General features: G+C 41.8%; 2 protein-coding genes across 2 annotated transcripts; one reads left to right on the top strand and one right to left on the bottom strand.

The window, feature by feature from the left end:
* Positions 1-1698: 1698 nt before the first annotated feature.
* On the top strand, positions 1699-12052 carry pygl (phosphorylase, glycogen, liver). The gene is made up of 20 exons (XM_081603630.1): positions 1699-2155; positions 2542-2643; positions 2734-2812; positions 3134-3237; positions 3870-4001; positions 4118-4229; positions 5121-5203; positions 5275-5412; positions 6206-6298; positions 6573-6719; positions 7069-7232; positions 7459-7573; positions 7681-7782; positions 8701-8848; positions 9723-9781; positions 9859-10000; positions 10096-10303; positions 10403-10537; positions 10628-10694; positions 11512-12052. The coding sequence occupies exons 1-20, from the start codon at positions 1739-1741 to the stop codon at positions 11698-11700; spliced, it is 2736 nt and encodes a 911-aa protein (XP_081459756.1). The 5' UTR covers positions 1699-1738; the 3' UTR covers positions 11701-12052.
* Positions 12053-12141: 89 nt separating this feature from the next.
* Positions 12142-17523, bottom strand: LOC103458322 (lysophosphatidylserine lipase ABHD12). Its single transcript, XM_008399009.3, has 12 exons — positions 17054-17523; positions 15410-15512; positions 15120-15239; positions 14956-14986; positions 14819-14864; positions 14096-14225; positions 13933-13970; positions 13507-13586; positions 12683-12765; positions 12516-12594; positions 12302-12435; positions 12142-12220 (listed from the first exon to the last, which is right to left on the bottom strand). The coding sequence occupies exons 1-12, from the start codon at positions 17154-17156 to the stop codon at positions 12187-12189; spliced, it is 981 nt and encodes a 326-aa protein (XP_008397231.2). The 5' UTR covers positions 17157-17523; the 3' UTR covers positions 12142-12186.
* Positions 17524-18953: the final 1430 nt, after the last annotated feature.

Raw genomic sequence — 18953 nt, 5'->3', positions numbered from 1 at the left:
TTTGCTGCTGCCCTGACTGTGTGTGTGATGATGAGGTACATGTGAGTCTTCATCCAGCTCAAGGTTATTATAGTTAACTAAAAAAATTTGTTAATGTAGATAGATAGATAGATAGATAGATAGATAGATTTAATTGAAGTAAATTTAATTGAATTGAGCTGATATGATCTGCACCTCTAATTATTTGGTAACACTTTATTTGAAGGGGGGTGATTAAGACCAGGGGTGAAAGTAAGGGGGTACGCCAGGGTACTGCGTACCCCTAAAAGATTTAGCGGGGGTACGCAGTACCCTCAAGAGAGGGGAGCGGCTGTCTGCTGTAAAAAATTAATGGGTTCACTGTGTAGCCGTGAGTGCAGCCATTAATCAGCCGTGATTGATTAGTTTTTCAAGAACAATCCAAAACATGACTTAATCAGTTAATAAATAGCTTTTCCTCCCACATTTAATATTGTTTCTGAACTGTTCTTTGTTAGAGCAGGGGTGCGATACGTTGATCGTGGAAGGTTTTGAGTCGATCTCGGCATTAGGTGACAAACTGAACGCCGCCAGGACGATGAGAGCAGCACGTCCTCCTCTGACTGGCTTAAAACGTTCATAACTTTATTAAAGAACAACAACAAAAAGTCAACAAAACTTTTTCAAATTAATGACCCAACAAAAATAATAATCTCAGTGATTATTGTTTCAACAAGGTGTTGAAACAATAATAATATATATACTTTTGTCATAGTACCCAAGAATTTAAAATTACTTTCACCCCTGATTAAGACTGACATGACACTGTCATAAACATGAATAAGTCTTCATGAATATTTATGACTGTTTTCATAAAGTGTCATTCGGTAAATCATGACATTTTTAATACAAAGTTGACATTATTGAAAATGTCTTCGTTACAAAAATGTGACATTACCCAAGATAACATCGTTGTCATGACAACTTGACATTAAACAAGATATTATAACTTGTCATGAATGTCATAACAGGTGAAATTTAAAATGTTATCCTTATAAGACAATAATTTCTTGCTTAATGTCAAGTTGAATGACGCTTTATGACAAAGGTCATAAATATTCATGAAGACTTATTCATGTTTATGACAGTGACATGTCAGTCTTATTCACCCCCTTCAAATAAAGTGTTATCAATTATTTTAAGTGGGGCCCCAAGTTATGTCGCCCAGGTCCCACATTCAGCCTTGGAGTGGCTCTGCATCAATCCAGGAGAATAAAGAAATGTACAGCAAATAAAATTATTATTAAGATTCTTACAGTTTGGTTTAAATTTTGTATTTAACTTTGTAAGTTAAGTACAAAAACCGTGTTGTCGGAAAGTAGCTTTACCAAAAAAAAAAAAAAAAACTAAATAAACAACTTTGAACACTGTTCTCACTGCATCCCTCTGTAATAAACTTCCCATTATCAAGTATGTAATGTATGCCAGTTTGGCTCTTCCTGGATTTTTGTTTTTTCTTTTTTTTCTTTGCACTCACCAGCCCAGTCTCTATCCTGTTGCTGGTTGTTTTTTAGTTCCTGCTGGGTTTTTTCCTCTCCAAAACAGACCCGTCTCTTCTTCCCCTTCGCCCCCACGACGGTCTTCCTCTAAAAGTTGTGATTGAAATTCAGCTCAGCTGACCTACCCGGAGTGTTTCCTCCCCGCCCCCCCGTCTCTAAAGTACAGTAAAGTAAAGAAAGGCCCCGGAGGGGAAACGCCTCCCTCCCCCTTGAACTCGCCAATGAAAAACAGCCCGAGGAGGAGACTCCTGTGTTCCCCCACCGCCAACACACCTCTAGTCTCCTCTCCGCTTCGCTCCCAGTCGGGTTGGGTCGGATCAAGGCTCAGAAGCGCTTCCTTCCAGCAGCAGCAGCAGCAGCAGCTCGGGATCAGCAGTACCTGCACACGGGCCAGCATGGCGACTCCTCTCACCGACCAGGAGAAGCGGAAGCAGATCAGCATCAGGGGCATCGTGGGAGTGGAGAACGTGGCCGAGCTGAAGAAGGGCTTCAATCGCCACTTGCACTTCACCCTGGTCAAAGACAGGAACATCGCGACGCCCAGGGATTACTACTTCGCCCTGGCCCACACCGTGAGAGACCACCTGGTGGGCAGGTGGATCAGGACGCAGCAGTTTTACTACGAAGCAGACCCGAAGGTAAAACGGATCTGCACCCGAAGTAGCCCTCGGATTGTGTTTATTGTGTGAAATGCATGCTCAAGGAGCGATCCGAGCACTAACTTTCAATCACATGCAGATTATTCTAAATGAAAACGGAGAATCTTTAGCACCCAGCCACTAGTTTGTGTTGCATAAAGTTTTATGGATCACAAAGAGGCTTTGTATTTTCAGGTCAGTGCGTCAGGTTCACATATTAATCATTGTTTGTGCAGGGGAAGGCAGGATTGTTCCACTTCCATTTGTTTTACCGCTCTAAACTGGATTTCCTGTATATTGAAGTTATTGACGTATTCAATGCTAAAAGACTGTTTCAGATTTAATTTCCCCCCCCCCCATCTTTTTTTTTTCTTTTTTCCCCCCAGAGGGTGTATTATCTGTCCCTGGAGTTCTACATGGGCAGGACGCTGCAGAACACCATGATCAACTTGGGCCTGCAGAACGCATGCGACGAGGCCATCTACCAGGTCAGACGGTCTCATTCAGAGATCTAAAGTTGCCGAATCCGAGCAACTCAGCCGTTGTGAGTTTGCTGATTGGGAATGTTCTCTCCGCAGCTCGGCCTGGACATGGAGGAGCTGGAGGAGGTGGAGGAGGACGCGGGTCTGGGCAACGGAGGCCTGGGCAGACTGGCAGGTGAGCAAACGTCCTCAAAGCCACCTTTGAGGATGAAAAGTGGGACAGAGATGACTTTAAGAGCACATTTCCGTGCAGACGTTTTGTATCCGTTGCAGTTTTGCACCATCATTGTCTTCAGGGCACATAGGCTCTTCTCTAATAAATCTGCTTGTCTACCGCACATGTGGAGCAACTCTCGGCTTATGAAAGTTTGCGGCAGATGGAGGAAATGAGCAAATATGCTGCTGAAACTTCTCCTGCAGCACCACAAATTAAAAAATACCCCAGCTCTTTTTATTTAACTGTAGTGTGTGATATTTTAATTCCTTGCCATTGCAGCATGTTTCTTGGATTCCATGGCGACCCTGGGACTCGCAGCGTACGGTTATGGCATCAGATACGAATACGGCATCTTTAATCAGAAGATTAGAGATGGCTGGCAGGTAATTATGCTTCCTTTTAAAAAAAAAAAAAAAAAGATTTGCCTGAAACTCAGCTGTGACCTCTGTGACGAAGACATTGATTCCCCCACCTTTTATCTTTTTTTTTTTTTTTTTTGAAAGCAGGATTCCCTTTTAAAATTTGACGGAGGCTAAAGTAGAGATGAATTGGGTCAGAAAACATCACAGGTTAATTATTGACAAAAGGAACATGCTGTAGTCTGATCCTCTTAGCACGGCTAAAGAGGGTCAGACAAAGGTTTGTTTTGTGGATGACAAAACAAACCTTTTGTGTATCTTCTGATAGGAGTTTGCAAAACTGCAGGCTTCTGCCGTTTTTTGAGTTCCGCCGGGTTTCTTTGCGGGTCGAACCCTGTCAGTGTAAACATGTCCCCCTGAACTCTGAACACCAGGCGTGCTCGTTGTGTACCCACGCAGGTGGATGAACCTGTGCGCCTGATATCCGCTGTTGGTGAGAGCGGTTATTTACGTCAAAACCAAAAAATGCGATTGCGGGCCGTGTTGGATGTAAGACTGTAAGAGCTGAGCTTCCTCGTTTCAGGCTATACGAAGAGGTCAGATAAGGCTGAGTTTGTCCTGGGGCTTTCACTTATCTGTGACCTTCCACGCTGCAGGTGGAGGAGGCAGACGATTGGCTGAGGCACGGAAACCCCTGGGAGAAGGCTCGCCCCGAGTACATGCTGCCGGTCCACTTTTACGGACGAGTGGAGGAGACGAGAGACGGGCCCAAGTGGGTTAACACTCAGGTACTTGGTGGCGACTACATAGTGGAAAAGATTTGCATGAATTTGGGTTGAGCCAGAGTAAATGACCTTGTGAGATGTGGTCGACCTGTGACCTCTGACTGGGTTTTCACCTGCAGGTTGTTTTGGCAATGCCTTACGACACGCCCATTCCTGGCTACATGAACAACACTGTGAATACGATGAGGCTGTGGTCGGCCCGGGCGCCCAACGACTTCAACTTGAAAGACTGTAAGTCCAGGACGATGTCTCGCTTTTATGCAAAAAAAAATATTAGACCTCTTCAGCAAAAGAGTTGCACAATGTGCCGGGCTTTACAAAAGTATTCAGATCCCCTGAATCATTTGGCACGTTCCAACCGCATTCTTTAGGGTGTGTTGTTCGACTTTGGCACGGTAGACCACCGTAAAGTCTTGTACAACTGAAGTAAAAGGAAAATAGCCAGCCTTCTTTGACTTGGTTACCTCTAAATCCACTAAAACCAAGTCTCTGTCCGTCGTCTGTTGAATGAATACAGCGGCTCTGAAAGAAAAGTGACACCATTAAGTCCGATGAACACATCCAGGACATATTTGTCCACTTCTAGACCAAAAGGAAACGGTGAAACAAACCTTTTGTGTATCTTCTGATAGAAGTTTGCCTATCAGAAGATACACATACACATGAATGCAGGGAATCACCCAGCATTCAGGGTGATTCCCTGAATGCTGCGAAATTTTTAGATTATGTCGAGATGCTTTTCATCCACTTTTGACTGAGCTTGACTTATTTTAACAAGAACAGTCTAATTTTGCAAGTACCCCAAAGTTGGTCAGGTGCTTTAGAGGGTTGAATATAAATTTTTGTCACACTTTTTTTTTTTTTTTTTTTTACTGTAAAGATTTATAACTGTTCAATTTATAAATCTTCACAATTCTCCACCATCTGATATTGGTCTACCACAATATACTTATTATAAAATAACTTGCTTGTTTTCTGGAAAAGTTTAAAGATACTTGTACTTGAGTTGTGCAAAATCAACAGAAACTTCTGCAACTGTGGTCGCTTCCTCTCTGCCACATTTTAGGGATTTTGTTTCTTAATTTTTTAAACTAAAACTAGTAATTTTTTTTCTTTCTCTAGTTAATGTAGGCGACTACATACAGGCCGTTCTGGACAGAAATCTGGCGGAGAACATCTCCCGAGTCCTCTATCCAAACGATAATGTAAGTTCACTTTTTCACGGCCAGTAAACCATCAGATGTTTTCCACCTTGGTGTAACTTTCTGCGGTTCAGTTCTTTGAAGGAAAGGAGCTCCGTCTGAAGCAGGAGTACTTTGTCGTGGCAGCCACACTCCAAGACATCATCCGCCGCTTCAAGACCACCAAGAAGGGCAGACCGAGCCGCACCACCTTCGATGCCTTCCCAGACAAAGTAAGAACTCTGACTCTGTGTCGCAAAAGGAGGAGCGGTTGTCTGCTTTTAGTTGGCATGTTGCCTCATTTGGTTGGTTTGCAACATTATGTCAGCACTTCCTCTTTGCTTCCGTCTGTTGCAGCTGCCGAAGCTGCGAGGTGAATGAAGTTTGTCAAGTCATGGTTACCTTGGCTTTAAAAAAATTATTGAATAAAAAAGGACAGGGGAAAGCAAAAATAATCCACAAAGGTGTGTTAGGGACATTGTAGATAGAAAAGAAAAATTTCTGCCAAGAAAAAAACAGTAATTTTCCAGAAAAACAGAAGAAAATTCTGAGCTCTACAAGTAAATTTTTTTTTTTTTTTAGAATAATCTAGAAAAAAAACCTCAGAAATTTCTGAGCTTGAAAAGTCAAAAATGTGCTATAAAAACAAAGACTTTTGACTTTTTGAAAACAAAAATTTCCAAATGTCGAAACAAAAAATTCTAGAAAATTTGAGGTTAATTAATTTGTTTTGTTTTGTTTTTTTTCTAGCAAAAGTTTGACTTCTCCAATTCAAAAATTGTTTTTCCAGAAAATTTCTAAGATCTCAAAATTTGTGAGTTTTTCTGGCAGAAATGTATCACTTCTTTTTTTTTCTCTGCTCCCCATCTACAATGGCCCCTATTGTGCTCAGATCAGATCAGTGATGGATCGATTTATTCATTTACTTTTTTCCCCCCTCTTGTCTATTGTACTACGACTTAAAGTTGATTTCAATAATCCACAAAATGACTGACTCATTGCTACAGACTGTTTCCTGTTTCCCAGGTCGCCATCCAGCTGAACGACACCCACCCTGCCATGGCCATCCCCGAACTGATGAGGATCTTTGTGGACATTGAGAAACTCGACTGGGAGACGGTGAGTTAAAGTCGCCTTCGAGTGTCTCTTGTTGGTCTTAATCATCAACGGCAACCATGACAGGAAGTGCAAATTAGGAAATCGAGAACAAGTAAGGGCAAGTAATGCGAGCTGAGGTTAAAACCACAGAGCGAGGGGATGAAACGAAAACCTCCGCTTCCTGCTGAATTTCAATCTGCGACTAAAATAGTCGAGTTTATTATAAAAGCTTGGTCTTATTTATGATTCTTAAAATGCAACACTTAAACTAGAACTTGTCCCTCCTCCTTGGCAGGCCTGGGACCTCACCAGGCGTACGTTTGCCTACACCAACCACACCATCCTCCCCGAGGCCCTGGAGCGCTGGCCTGTGGAGCTGCTGGAGAAACTGCTGCCCAGACACCTGCAGATCATCTACCAGATCAACCAGACTCACCTAGACGTAAGCATGTCGCAGCAGAGACGCAGAATATCTACTAATCAATGTGGTTTTTTTCTTTTTTAATCTTCTGAGATATGAAACCATGTATAAAGTTATGCAAAACATGACATTTTGCGCGTGTATTTTATTGATTTTTCCACTGATAAAAGGCGGCCAATCAGTGTAGGTGGATAAACACGCCTTGGTGGGTTTCTAACTACTCCCACAATCAACCCAAATAAAATGTAAATGTATAATTTTAATGCGAGTTAAAGGACTGAATGCTTTTACATGTCACCGCTTTCCTCAGCTGTGCAGCTTGAAAACGTTTTTGTGTTTTGTTTTTTTGTTGTTTTTTTTGCCCCCGTAGAAAATTGCTGCTCTCTTCCCGAACGACATCGACAAACTGCGGAAGATGTCTCTGATCGAAGAGGACGGCTGCAAGAGGGTGAACATGGCCCATCTGTGTATCGTAGGCTCTCACGCCGTCAATGGAGTCGCTCAGATACACTCCAACATCATCAAAACCGAAGTGTAAGCCTTTCGCCGACGGTCGACTGCGATAAAAGTTCCAAGATTGGTCAGAAGTGTAAAAGAGGTCATCTAAAAAAAATAATAAAAATAATGTCGTCCTGGTTCAGCATATTGGGATGAAAACCATCTATTTAGTCTAGATTTTGTTGGTTAACCAGCTGAAATCAAACTGCTGCTTGTCCAGATAGCAAATCCTAACTTTTCCTCTGTTTTCTTTTTTTTACAGGTTTAAAAACTTCAGTGACATTGAACCGGGCAAGTTTCAGAATAAAACCAACGGCATCACTCCCAGACGCTGGCTGCTCCTCTGCAACCCTGGGCTGGCTGAGCTTATTGCTGAGGTTCGACCAGTTTTACCACGCTTCAGCAGCCAGTTAGCCTTTAGGACGTAAAATCCCATAATTTGACTAATGCGAACATTGGTTACTGTAATGTGATACGTTCTCAGGTCATTGGGGAGGACTATGTGAAGGACCTGAGCCAGCTGAAGAAGCTGAATGACTTTGTTAACGACTTGGCCTTCCTTCGCGACGTCGCTAAAATCAAACAGGTGAGTCTGACGGGTTGGTCTGCTGACATTTTCTTATCCAGTATGAGCTGAGCTGGGTCAGAAGAACTGGGAGAAACGGGAAAAATCCCATCATAAGATTATCAATTAAAGGGCTTCACATCATCTTATGTTGTTCCCTCATCAAAAACATAACCGGGAGCGTTGCTGTGATTCTTCTGCGCACGTTTGAGAAATCCTTTAATCTCCACGGCAACCATTCGGCTGTGCTAAAACGCCTGGGAGAAGCGAGCCCCGCCTTCGATACGCTGCTCCTCCTCAGAGATGCGGCTTCAGCCTCACAGAGCAGTCCTCCCTAACTCGGCTCCTTCAGACTAGCCAGCAGCAATTAGCAAACACCTGGTGGAACTGTGTCTGCTGAGATCATTATAGGAGCTACTTTTGAATGAAACGCTGGTTATAAACTTAGCTAAAGGGTTAATAGGAGATATGTTGTGATGACTTCCTGAAGGCGGAGTTTCAGAAAGAGCAGGAGCTTCTTAAAGAGACAGAGGCCCAATTTGTAGGCGTTAAATCAGGAAGTAAAATTTCTTCTCAGTCATGTTTGAAGCCAACATGGCTACTTAATTGTGCTATAAAATGGCACTATGTGACTGGGAAAACACAAAGTAACGCCCATTTAATCAGTTGTTGCTCTTCCTGAGGTATTAATCCTTTAAAAGGTGAAAAATGGATCAGAGCAGAAACGATGAAGTAACATATCATCATGTCACATGGAAAACTACATCTTAATATTTCTGCACATCACAGCATGAAGAGGCATCTCGGTCTGACAAAGCCAGGCGTTGCGACATCGCACCTTGTGGCCATAAGCGCCGCGGCACGTGTCAGGGCAGCGCTTTCCTGACTCAGCAGCTTTCACATCAATGACTCCCGTTGTCGCGTTGCATTTCTCCACAGGACAACAAGCTGAAGTTCGCCCAGTTCCTGGAGAAGGAGTACCGGGTGAAGATCAACCCTTCCTCCATGTTCGACGTCCACGTCAAGAGGATCCACGAGTACAAGCGGCAGCTGCTCAACTGCCTGCACATCATCGCCTTGTACAACCGTACGTGCAGCGACGAGTTTGTTTTGTTTTTTTCTGCTTAGTCATTTGATGTGAAGTCAAAAAAAAAAAAAGTTTCCACAAGTGATTGTACATGTGAATCTCTGAGTGATCAGTTAGATGATGTAGTCAGACGTTTCCTGATGTGGAATATTCCACACCCACCTGGGGCTTCATGTTAAAACAGACACGAGGAATGCAGCCACTGCAATCAGCAGTGGGGAATTTTACACAAAGCTGCAATAAACAGCGAAACTGCTTTTTTTTACTTTTCTTTTTGTTTTAGGACGTTTCTCCACAGATGTGCTGTTTGCAGTGTCTTGCTGTAGTATTCACAACGCTCAAATTTCAATACTTTGTGGCTTTTTGTGTAATGGATGAACCAAACCGGTGCAAAAATTGAGTTCATTTGTGCAACAACTGAAAGAAAACGAATGAAGGAAATTATGCAGTAAGAAGTATAAACTATAAATATAAAATATCTATCTATTCACAAAAAATGAGAATTAGCTGTTTAACTAAAATGCAGATATATATATATTTTAAAAAGAGCAAAATATCAGCTTATTCCCATGCCATATCTTTATCATAATTTTCAAATTTCTTTTAAATGCAGAAATTTTGATTGTTTTGTCTCTGTCAAGCTTGTCCCATAAATAGCACTTTCAATTTAAATGCACTTCTCTATCGTCGCCGTTCCGAATATAATAATAATAATAATAATCTGTTCCTTTTGAAGATGTATTTCTTTTTACAAATCTGTTTTGAATACTGGTTTTTTATGCATTTTTCTTCCTCAGTTTTAAAATACTGTACTCTATCAATTCAGTTTCAATACTTTTTCACTTTATAAATGTTCGTCTTTTTTTCCCATCAGGCATCAGGAAGAACCCCAACGCGCCTTTCGTACCGCGAACGATGATCATCGGTGGGAAGGTAGGTCACAGCGCGCGCGCCGAACTCGACAGAGCAACACGACCGGAATGAACGATTCGCATCGTCGCCCTCTGCAGGCCGCACCGGGATACCACATGGCAAAAATGATCATCAAGCTCATCACCTCGGTGGCTGACGTGGTGAATAACGATCCCGTGGTTGGAGACAAGCTGAAGGTTATCTACCTGGAGAACTACAGAGTTTCTCTTGCGGAGAAAGGTATAATTTAATAAAAAAAAATAAAAAAAAAAACTGTTGGAGAGGAAAAGAAAATGTTGTGACTTTTTGATTTTTGTTTTTTTTCTCCTTCTCAGTGATTCCTGCCACTGATCTGTCGGAGCAAATCTCCACCGCTGGCACCGAGGCTTCGGGGACGGGCAACATGAAGTTCATGCTGAACGGAGCGCTGACCATCGGCACCATGGACGGAGCCAACGTGGAGATGGCCGAGGAGGCGGGCGAGGAAAACCTCTTCATCTTCGGCATGCGGGTGGAGGACGTGGCCGAGATGGACAAAAAGGGGTAAAAGACCCGACGAGATAAAACGCACACAGTGGAGCGGAGTTTGAAAATGTCTTTTTTACGGATCAAGTTTTTTGTTTTTATGTTTTTGTTTTTAAGGTACGATGCCATGAAGTACTACGAGAAGATCCCCGAGCTGAAACAAGTGATGGATCAGATTGCAAGTGGATTCTTCAGCCCCAAGAATCCAGAGCTTTTCAATGACCTGACCAACATGCTCTTCAAATACGACCGGTGAGCAACTTTACTTTTCCTTTTTGTTGTTATTCTTCTTGTATTTTCGTATTTAGTTACATTCTTTTATTTCTCTCTCTCTCTTTTTAGATTCAAAGTGTTTGCAGACTTTGAAGATTACTTGAAAACCCAAGAAAAAGTCAGCAAACTCTATCAGGTAATGTTTATTTTTCTTTTCCTTTTCTTAATTGTTCTTTCTGCTGTAGTACTAAATTCTCAGTAAATTCGGACAGTTTTCTTTTAATTTCAGTACATTCATTCGGAGAGGGAAAAAAAAATACATTTTTGATGGAACAAAATCAAAAGGTTCCCCCAGCAATGATCATTAAATCCTCTACGTACAAATTGATCATCCGTGACTTCCTGTTTTTTTTTTGTTGTTTTTTTCCGGGGTGTAAATACGACGACCGCCATGCTGGAACTGGAGGATCCATATTTATCTCGCCACCATACACTAAGAGACATCCGGAAAGATGTTTTTAAAAATGTTGTTTTTGTGTGTTTACTTCCAGAATCTCCTGCATTTTTACATCTAACACAGTATTTCTGATCACTTCTGGTTGTAAAACCAAAGTTCCCAGGAGTTTTGGAAGAGAAACAGGCCCACAGCATCACCGATCCTCCGCCATGCCCGACAGCGTTCAACGCTTTAGCAAATTTCTTATCCCGTGTTGTAGAGCAGACCCACCTGGAGGGTTTGTCGCAGCTAAACTCAACCTTCATCTCGTTTTAACAAAACGCGGGTCCAGTTAAAGTCGGTGTAACGTTCAGAAAGGTTTCGTCGAGATTTACTTTACATAGCCGGCGTGGATGCCAGGATTTGTGCCATTATTTGTTGTGTTTTTGAGTCGCAAAAAAAATAAATAAATAAAATGTTTTCATTGAGAGATTCCGCTTCTGCAGTTAAAAATCTTTTAATCACGTATTTTCCACAGGTTTATTTCTGTATTTCAAATGTTTCTCTCTTCTATTAGGACACGGTGGAGTGGACCAAGATGGTGATCAAGAACATCGCGGCGACGGGGAAGTTCTCGAGCGACAGAACGATCACGGAGTACGCCACCGAGGTGTGGGGGGTGGAGCCGACCGACCTGAAGATCCCGCCTCCCAGCGAGCCGCGCGAGGCCATCGAGGAAACCGCCAAGGCTCTGAGGAAGATGTGAAAAATGTTCCTCACCTCCTGAGCTGCCTTTTGCGTTTACAGAACAAAACCTTTATGCGACACATTACGTTTTTTTTCCTTCTTCTTCTTCTGTGGTGCTATTAGAGACGCACACTTCAAGTCAAACCACTGTTACATTTCTTTAGCGCCAACACGTTCGGCCTGCGAGGAGCTGAAAAGCTCTAGAACTCGCTTCAACTCTGACATTCCTGCGGATCGAGGGACGGTCAGAGGTTCCAGGATGTTAGATGGATATCAGGAACGCAGCAGTTAAAAGCTTTTTTGTTTTGTTTTGTTTTTTTTGTTTAAACATTTGTTTGAGTTTGAGTTGGTGGCCTGTCCTGATAGAGAAACCATGTTTTAGAATCAAAAGATACTTTTGAAAAAGGACGTAGAGTTAAAAAAAAAAAAAATCTGTCCATAATAAAATAAAACCCAAAACTTAAGTCAAAATTATTTATTGCTTCCTTTTTTTTCCCCCAGACTTTCATCTTTCTCTCTCCACGTTTTGTAGAAATTTCCTGCAACACAGAAGCGTGTGGATTAAATTCGAACACCGGCGCGATTTCTGAACGCAAACCGGCGACGACTTCCCGACTCACCGCACGACGTCTGCAAAGTCGGGGGCAGAGCAGATGTGGCTGTGGGACAGTCCGAGGCTCGCCGCGTAGGAGATCATCTGCACTCGATCGCTCGTCTCGGATTCCCTCTGGGCTCGCAGCGATATCTGGTACAGCTGGGTCAGATAGACGAAAAGGGCTTGAGGAAAGCGGACAGGAAATTTAGAGAGAGAGAGACGAGGAAAACCCGCCGTACCTTCTGACCCATGTGAAACGGAATGATGTTGTCGTCCTCTGCATGCAGGATCAGCAGGGGGCTGCTCAGCGTCTGCAAGCTGCAGAAATGACGGCAGATGTTACTGATGATCAAGGGGGAAAAAAACTAAACGTTTTCAATCTGGTTTCGTTTCAGGAAAAACCTACTTTTTATCGTTGGCAAATGAAATGTTGATCCTTTCCAGAATGCTCCAGAGCAAGCTCTCAAAACCCGGCAGGAACATGTACAGCTGGGAATACGGAGAGAGGCGGCGAAAGTGACAATTTAACGCGGTAAATAACTAATGCGGCACGAAGCGTAAAAGTCAACTTTTGACAATTAAAGTCGCAGAGAAGTATTAGAATGTGAAACTGTCAAATACGGTAAGTGATACGTCTTTGGAATCGAGTAAAAACTTAAACTGAGCAAGTGTTAACTTTTTTTTTTTTTTTTATCTACAGTTTTGTTACTTTGTCGTTAGTTTCTGGAAATGATGGGCTCCCTATGTGGGCAATGTTGGGTTAAATATAAAGAAACATAAATGGGGAAGAGGTCTCTGAAAACATCTGAATTCATAAAGACTTTAAACGTGCTGCAGTTCTGATCCACACCAGAACAAGACGGTTTGTGGAAAATGCAAATGAAAGCTTTAGGTGTGCTTTAAAATGCATTTTTAAATTCTACATTTACACTTTTCTTCCCCCAAATTCAAACTGCAACATTAATCCACACTTTTATTTCATTCACTTACTATTTAAAATGAACATGTTAACACAAAGGTTTTGAATGGGGGGGAGAAAAAAAACGCAGTTTGAAGATCTTATATGGTCTACTCTACATCTTCTCTCAAAAGTGGATTTACTACACCACAAGCAACTACAAAAACAAAACAGTCCCAGAAGAAAAGCAGTGATGTCCATTTTTAAATGACTTCAGCCGTGTTTCAGCCAAAGCCTGGGCAAACCGACCAGATGTCGTGTCGACCTCTCACCTTGGCCAGCCGATTGTTTGCTATGGCTTCTCCGATCCTCGTGTACGGAGCTTCCAGGATCAGAGCGTCGACGGCAGACCCTGATGTGCCAAAAACACGACCCTATTTATTATGCAGAACACAGATTGGTGTTTATAAAAGTACTACTCTAAACATCATGTGCAACTGCTATTGGTCAAAGGGAGACAATTACAGCATCGGCTGAGTTCTGACACAGAATCTTGAATTTTTGGTTGCAACATGACAAAATGTGCTTTTAAAATATGTTTTAAAAGCATTTTGGACCTCGACAGAAGTTTGCACCCTGAGCGGGAGACGACAAGAAGTTAATGACTGTATTTTTTAATTATTTATTTTTCATTTTGAGTGTAGCGTAACAGCCATCAGCTGTTGCGCTTCTGAGAAAGGAGTTCAACTCGAACCCACCTTGTTCTTGGATTTTCACTGCAGTGTTGGTTGCCACTCTAGGAGGAAAAAAAAAAAAAAGAAAACTTGATAATGATAAATTGAGTGTTGTGTCTATGTCATGAGAAGCTGTCTGAATGAAAGAATGAATGAATGAATGAATGAATCTAAGAGAGAAACGGACCCGGAGCCCAGAGAGTGTCCCCACAGGCAGACCAGGCTCCCTCTGCTTCGTGTCTTTGCCCATTGGTGCAGGTAGAGGGCGTCGTTGGTCAGTCCAGCCTCGCTGGGCTCTCCGGTGGAATCTCCAAATCCTCATTAAAAAAAAACCACACACACACATTACAGGCTGAAAGGCCGACGTCGTTAAACTATCCCGCTTTAACGTTTTTGTCGCTTGTTTGTTTTTAGGCCAAACGTGGGAAAGTATGCTGCATTACTTTCAGTCTTAAACGTGTATTATTCTCCACTTTCAGAGTCAGAATTAGGAGAATCGTTGATAGTGAGGTTCCATGAATTTGGACTCAATCTAAACGTATATGTCTGGATGGCGCAACAGTCTAACTCCGTTTCCTCGCAGAAAGAGGTTCCTACATTCAAATCCAGTCTTTTTGTCAAGTTTGAATGTTTTTCTTCCCTTAGGTATTCTGAAACTTCTAAGAAATAAATAAAACCCCATCCATGTTTGTCTCTATGCCTCATGTCTTGCATATAAACTATAAAAATAACTAGTCTGGAAATTAGAACTCTCTCCTTTGTAGTTTGAGGTCTTTGTTTTTTGGGGGGGTTTTTTTGTTTGTTTTTTACAGCAAATAAAAACTAACCTTCAGAGATTACTTTATGAAAAGTGCTACGTAAGTGAAGGTTCACTTTTTACTTGCGTCGGCACGCTTTGGGTCTTCCTTACCTCTGTAGTCTAAAGATAAGACGTGGTATCCTGCAGCACTCAGGATCTACGAGATTATAAAACGATTCAAATTCTCTATCAAAAGCTCAAAGATTAAAATATTTACACCTGGAAACAACTTATTATTTTAGCCAAACCTTCGCCAGCTCCACTCTATGCCTGCTTGCCCTGCAGACACGAAATGAGAGAGACTTTCAGACTCGTCTGTTCCAGCCAACAAGAGCCAAGGCAACCGTCTAATGCCCACTAGACTCTATTAGGATCGTTTCAAGGACGCGCATCCCTTCTGCACTTAACCCACCTGGTCCCTATGTTTCCATGGAGGTAGATGATAACAGGACGCCCGTCTCCCAGGGCCTCCTGGTACCAGTCGAGATCCTTCCCAGCGGCCGCTTCCCATTGGCTGGCAGGGAGCGTGTGCCTTTGAGACGGAGAGGGAGTGAGAAAGACGAAAAAAGAAACTGAACAGCACGGAGCTTCAAGAATATACAGCGGGTTTTCAGAGTGGGGGGCCCCCGTGCAGCCATGATGCCTCAAGAGCCGCCTGCGCCGGGCGAGAGCGCTGATGATAAAGAGCTACAGTCAGCCTACCACACTCCCACTGAGACGCCCTCCTCTGGGCTGAGGTAGAAGTTGCAGGTGTGGTTCAGGACATCCTGAGGCCTGCGCAGATCCACCCAGTATGGAAACCTCACTGCAGGTGAGAGCGCAGCAGGTCAGCGCCGCGGCGTTTCTAATCGCAGCATCACATCACACGCACACACACACACACGCGTGCACACACTGCCTCGAGACGCATCGAAAGCCACAGATTTTTAAACTTCATGTTTTACTGGGGTTTTTATGTGCTGCATTTAAGGGACTATTCTTTTTTATTATATTTTATGAAATTATTTACATTTTCACATTTTATGTCATTAGATTTTTTTTTTTTTATGAAATTATTTATTTACATTTTCACATTTTGTGTCATTTGAACCAAAAACGAAGGATTTATTTATATTTTTAATTTTACTATTGGGAGATTTTATGTGACAGACTGATTGGAAAAATGAAAAATTACAAATGTTTCCAAAACATTGTATTTTTTAATGAAAAAAATAAACATCTAGAAAGTGTGGCATGCATGTTTTATTTTTCTGCCCTTCTGAGGTAATTCCATGTGGATCCAATAATGATCGCCGCAAAAGTCTTTTGTGCGTTTCCCTTTTGAACATCTATTCAAAATGTGCCTGTGAGATTAGATGGAGTGTAACTATGAATATCTCAGACACACTCAGGTCTGGACTTTGACTAGGTCAAATTTTTAAAAAAAGTTTCATGTGTAGCTCTAACTAGGTTGTCCTCCAGAAAAGTTTACATTTTGGTATAAAATTCTTCCCCCAGGTTGCTCTGTGCCGTTACGGCCTGTGGGAAGCTGCATAAATCCTTAAATGGTTTTAATTTAGACACTTCTCCATAGCGACCAGATTGGTGGGGCGCACTGCCAGTAAATCCTCTTGTTCTCCCGATTTTCTGATGATGGATGGAACGAAACTCCATGAGACATTAAACACGTCCGACAGTTTCCACAACCTAACCTTCCTTCATGCTTCTCCACAGTTTTATTCATCCCCAACCTTTCTAATGAGCTTCTTCATCTTCACTAATGCTGTCTAACAAACTGCACAGCCGGATTTATGCTGAGATTAAATCACTCACAGGACTGGAAGTCTCTGTTTTCTAATTTGATGGCTTCTGAAGGCAGAGTAAATGGGGACCACATGTGGACGAACAGCACACGTTTTGATTTTTATGGTAAAATATAAAAACTGTGGACTATTTTACATGCAATTCACTGTTATGCGTGACTCTGTGTTTGTCCAGCATTTAAAATGCCAATAAAAATGTAAAAAAACACACCGATATGAAGTTTGTGGCTGTGATCTAACAAAATGCAACAAATTCACAGGGTGTGATTACTCTTCTAACTCCGTGAATAATTTTCTAGAATAAAAGCTTTAGAATAGTTTAAGTTTAAATCTGTGTCCTCCTGTAGTTTATGTGAAAATCCGTTTTTAAAATTATTTTACTATGTCCCATTGGTGTTGGTGGAATAACTACTGGAAAAAACTTTTTTTTTATTTGAGATTTATGAGAACAATGTTACAGTCACTGTAAATGCAATGATAATTTATATATTTTTTACCAGTGAAATCCTTTGGTGCCCCATTTAAACCAGGAACATTTACTTACGCAGATGAGAGAATATGGCATAGCTCAGTATCCTTGGAAACAGGTAGAGAATAACAGGCACCGAGACGTACGCGGTCAGCAGGAAGGACACAACTTTCTTCATTTGTGCCGCAGACAAAGTTATTCTCCACTGTCTTCTTCGGAGTCCAGATCAGGTCCGCCCTTGGCTTTTTGTTCCAGTTTGGGTTTACCAACAGAAAACCCAGCAGCGGTGTGGCGAAACGCAGGAAGAGGAGGTCAAAGTTCAGCTTTCCTCTGCTGCTGCTTGTTCACATTTCACACAGTGAGGCGGACATGCACAGAAAACAAACAAACAAACAAAAAACAACCGTAGTCTGCAAAAGAGAAGAGATATATTTTTAAATTCTGCCTACTGAGTATTAAGATTACAAAAACAATCAGTTCAGTTAAGAATACACGGTCAAATGACGATAATTATCAAAACAATGCGAACGCGGTTGACGTTACGCAGCAAAGCACTGTGGGAAGTGAAGTTCTTTGACACGAAGCAGCGCCGATTAAACGTGAAGAAGATACATGCTTATTTCGTTCATTTAGCATTGTTTTATAGCAGTTTTCAGTAACAACAATTTTATGTGTCGAATGATTATTTAGCTCAATATTTTTCTTCAGTATGTATTTTAGCCTATTTTATTTTTAGATCTTTTTATGTTTATATTTTTAAGCTAGTACATGATGCTAGCATACAGCTGTTACATTATTTGTTTTTTCTGCTAACTTTTTTCTTCATTGTGATAATTATTATATTGAATATAAGTTTATCGATCATAAACTTCCCCTGCATGGTCGAGTATTTCAGAAACTGCTGATTTCCTGGGACTTTCAAACATAAAACTCTTTGAAATTTAACAAAGAATGATCCAAATACAGAAAATATCCAGCCTGTGGCAGTTGTGTGGTCCAAAATGTCTTGTCAATATAAGATTTCAGAGAATAATCTGGTTCTAGATCATAAAATTAATACAATTATCTAAACAATGACTACGGAGCTTGTAGAATACAATTTCTCCTGCTGAAAATACATCGAAGCAAATGAGTTTCAGCAACAAATAACCAAAACAACGGGTTATTTAAGCTACATAGTGACCACTGTTCAGCCTGTTTCATTTCCATCAGAAAATCTCTGTTTTTTAGTGAAAAGAAGGTCCTAGGTTCAAATCCCAGCCTGGACTCTTAAATATGGATGTGTATGTAGATGGCTGTCTTCCAATCACATAGGTAAAGTGTGGCAATAGAGAAAATAAATTCCTCTAGTGGCTTTTGGTTTTAATAGATTGTAAGTGGGCTCCCATTTGACCTCCACTTTGATAGTAAGTCAAATACAGAGGTGCTTATTTTTGGACAAAGAGACATATCGCGAGAGAGCATATGTTGTGCAGGAGAGCAGTGAGAAGAAAGCTGGTGAAAGTTTTACCACATGGTGCCTTGTAAACTGAGCAGTTCCGCTTCCGTCCACTAGGGGGACGAGGGCTGGGACCAGTGAGTCCGCCGCTGGCCCTCAGTCGCCGCCCCTTCCTCTGTCAAGCGCTTTTCAAAATCCGCTACAAACCTCTGGAGGATGATTGTACAGCCAGGGGGACTCGAGGAAGCGAGTCAAGAAGACTTTTTGTTTTGTTTTGTTTTGTTTATCCGCACTCTGTAATGTTTCTCAGTAAGAAGACGCCTCTAACCTCACACTGACGGTCTGTCAAGGATAAATGAACTTCCAGGAGAAACACGGCGCTGTCAGCAGAGAAATGTTGTAAACTTTTTTTTTTTTATTCCACCCCAAATATTCGCGTCCGAAAAGGAGACGCCTGCTAACCGAGTTTGGGGGCTTCGGTGAGTTTTTCTTTCTTTTTTGTTTCCCCAACATTAAACCTTTGTGGCAACTTTTTTT

This window comes from Poecilia reticulata, chromosome 22, assembly GCF_904066995.2.
Source record: "Poecilia reticulata chromosome 22, P_reticulata-male-v2, whole genome shotgun sequence".
NCBI lineage: Eukaryota > Metazoa > Chordata > Actinopteri > Cyprinodontiformes > Poeciliidae > Poecilia > Poecilia reticulata.
This window is presented reverse-complemented; position numbering and strand designations above follow the sequence as displayed.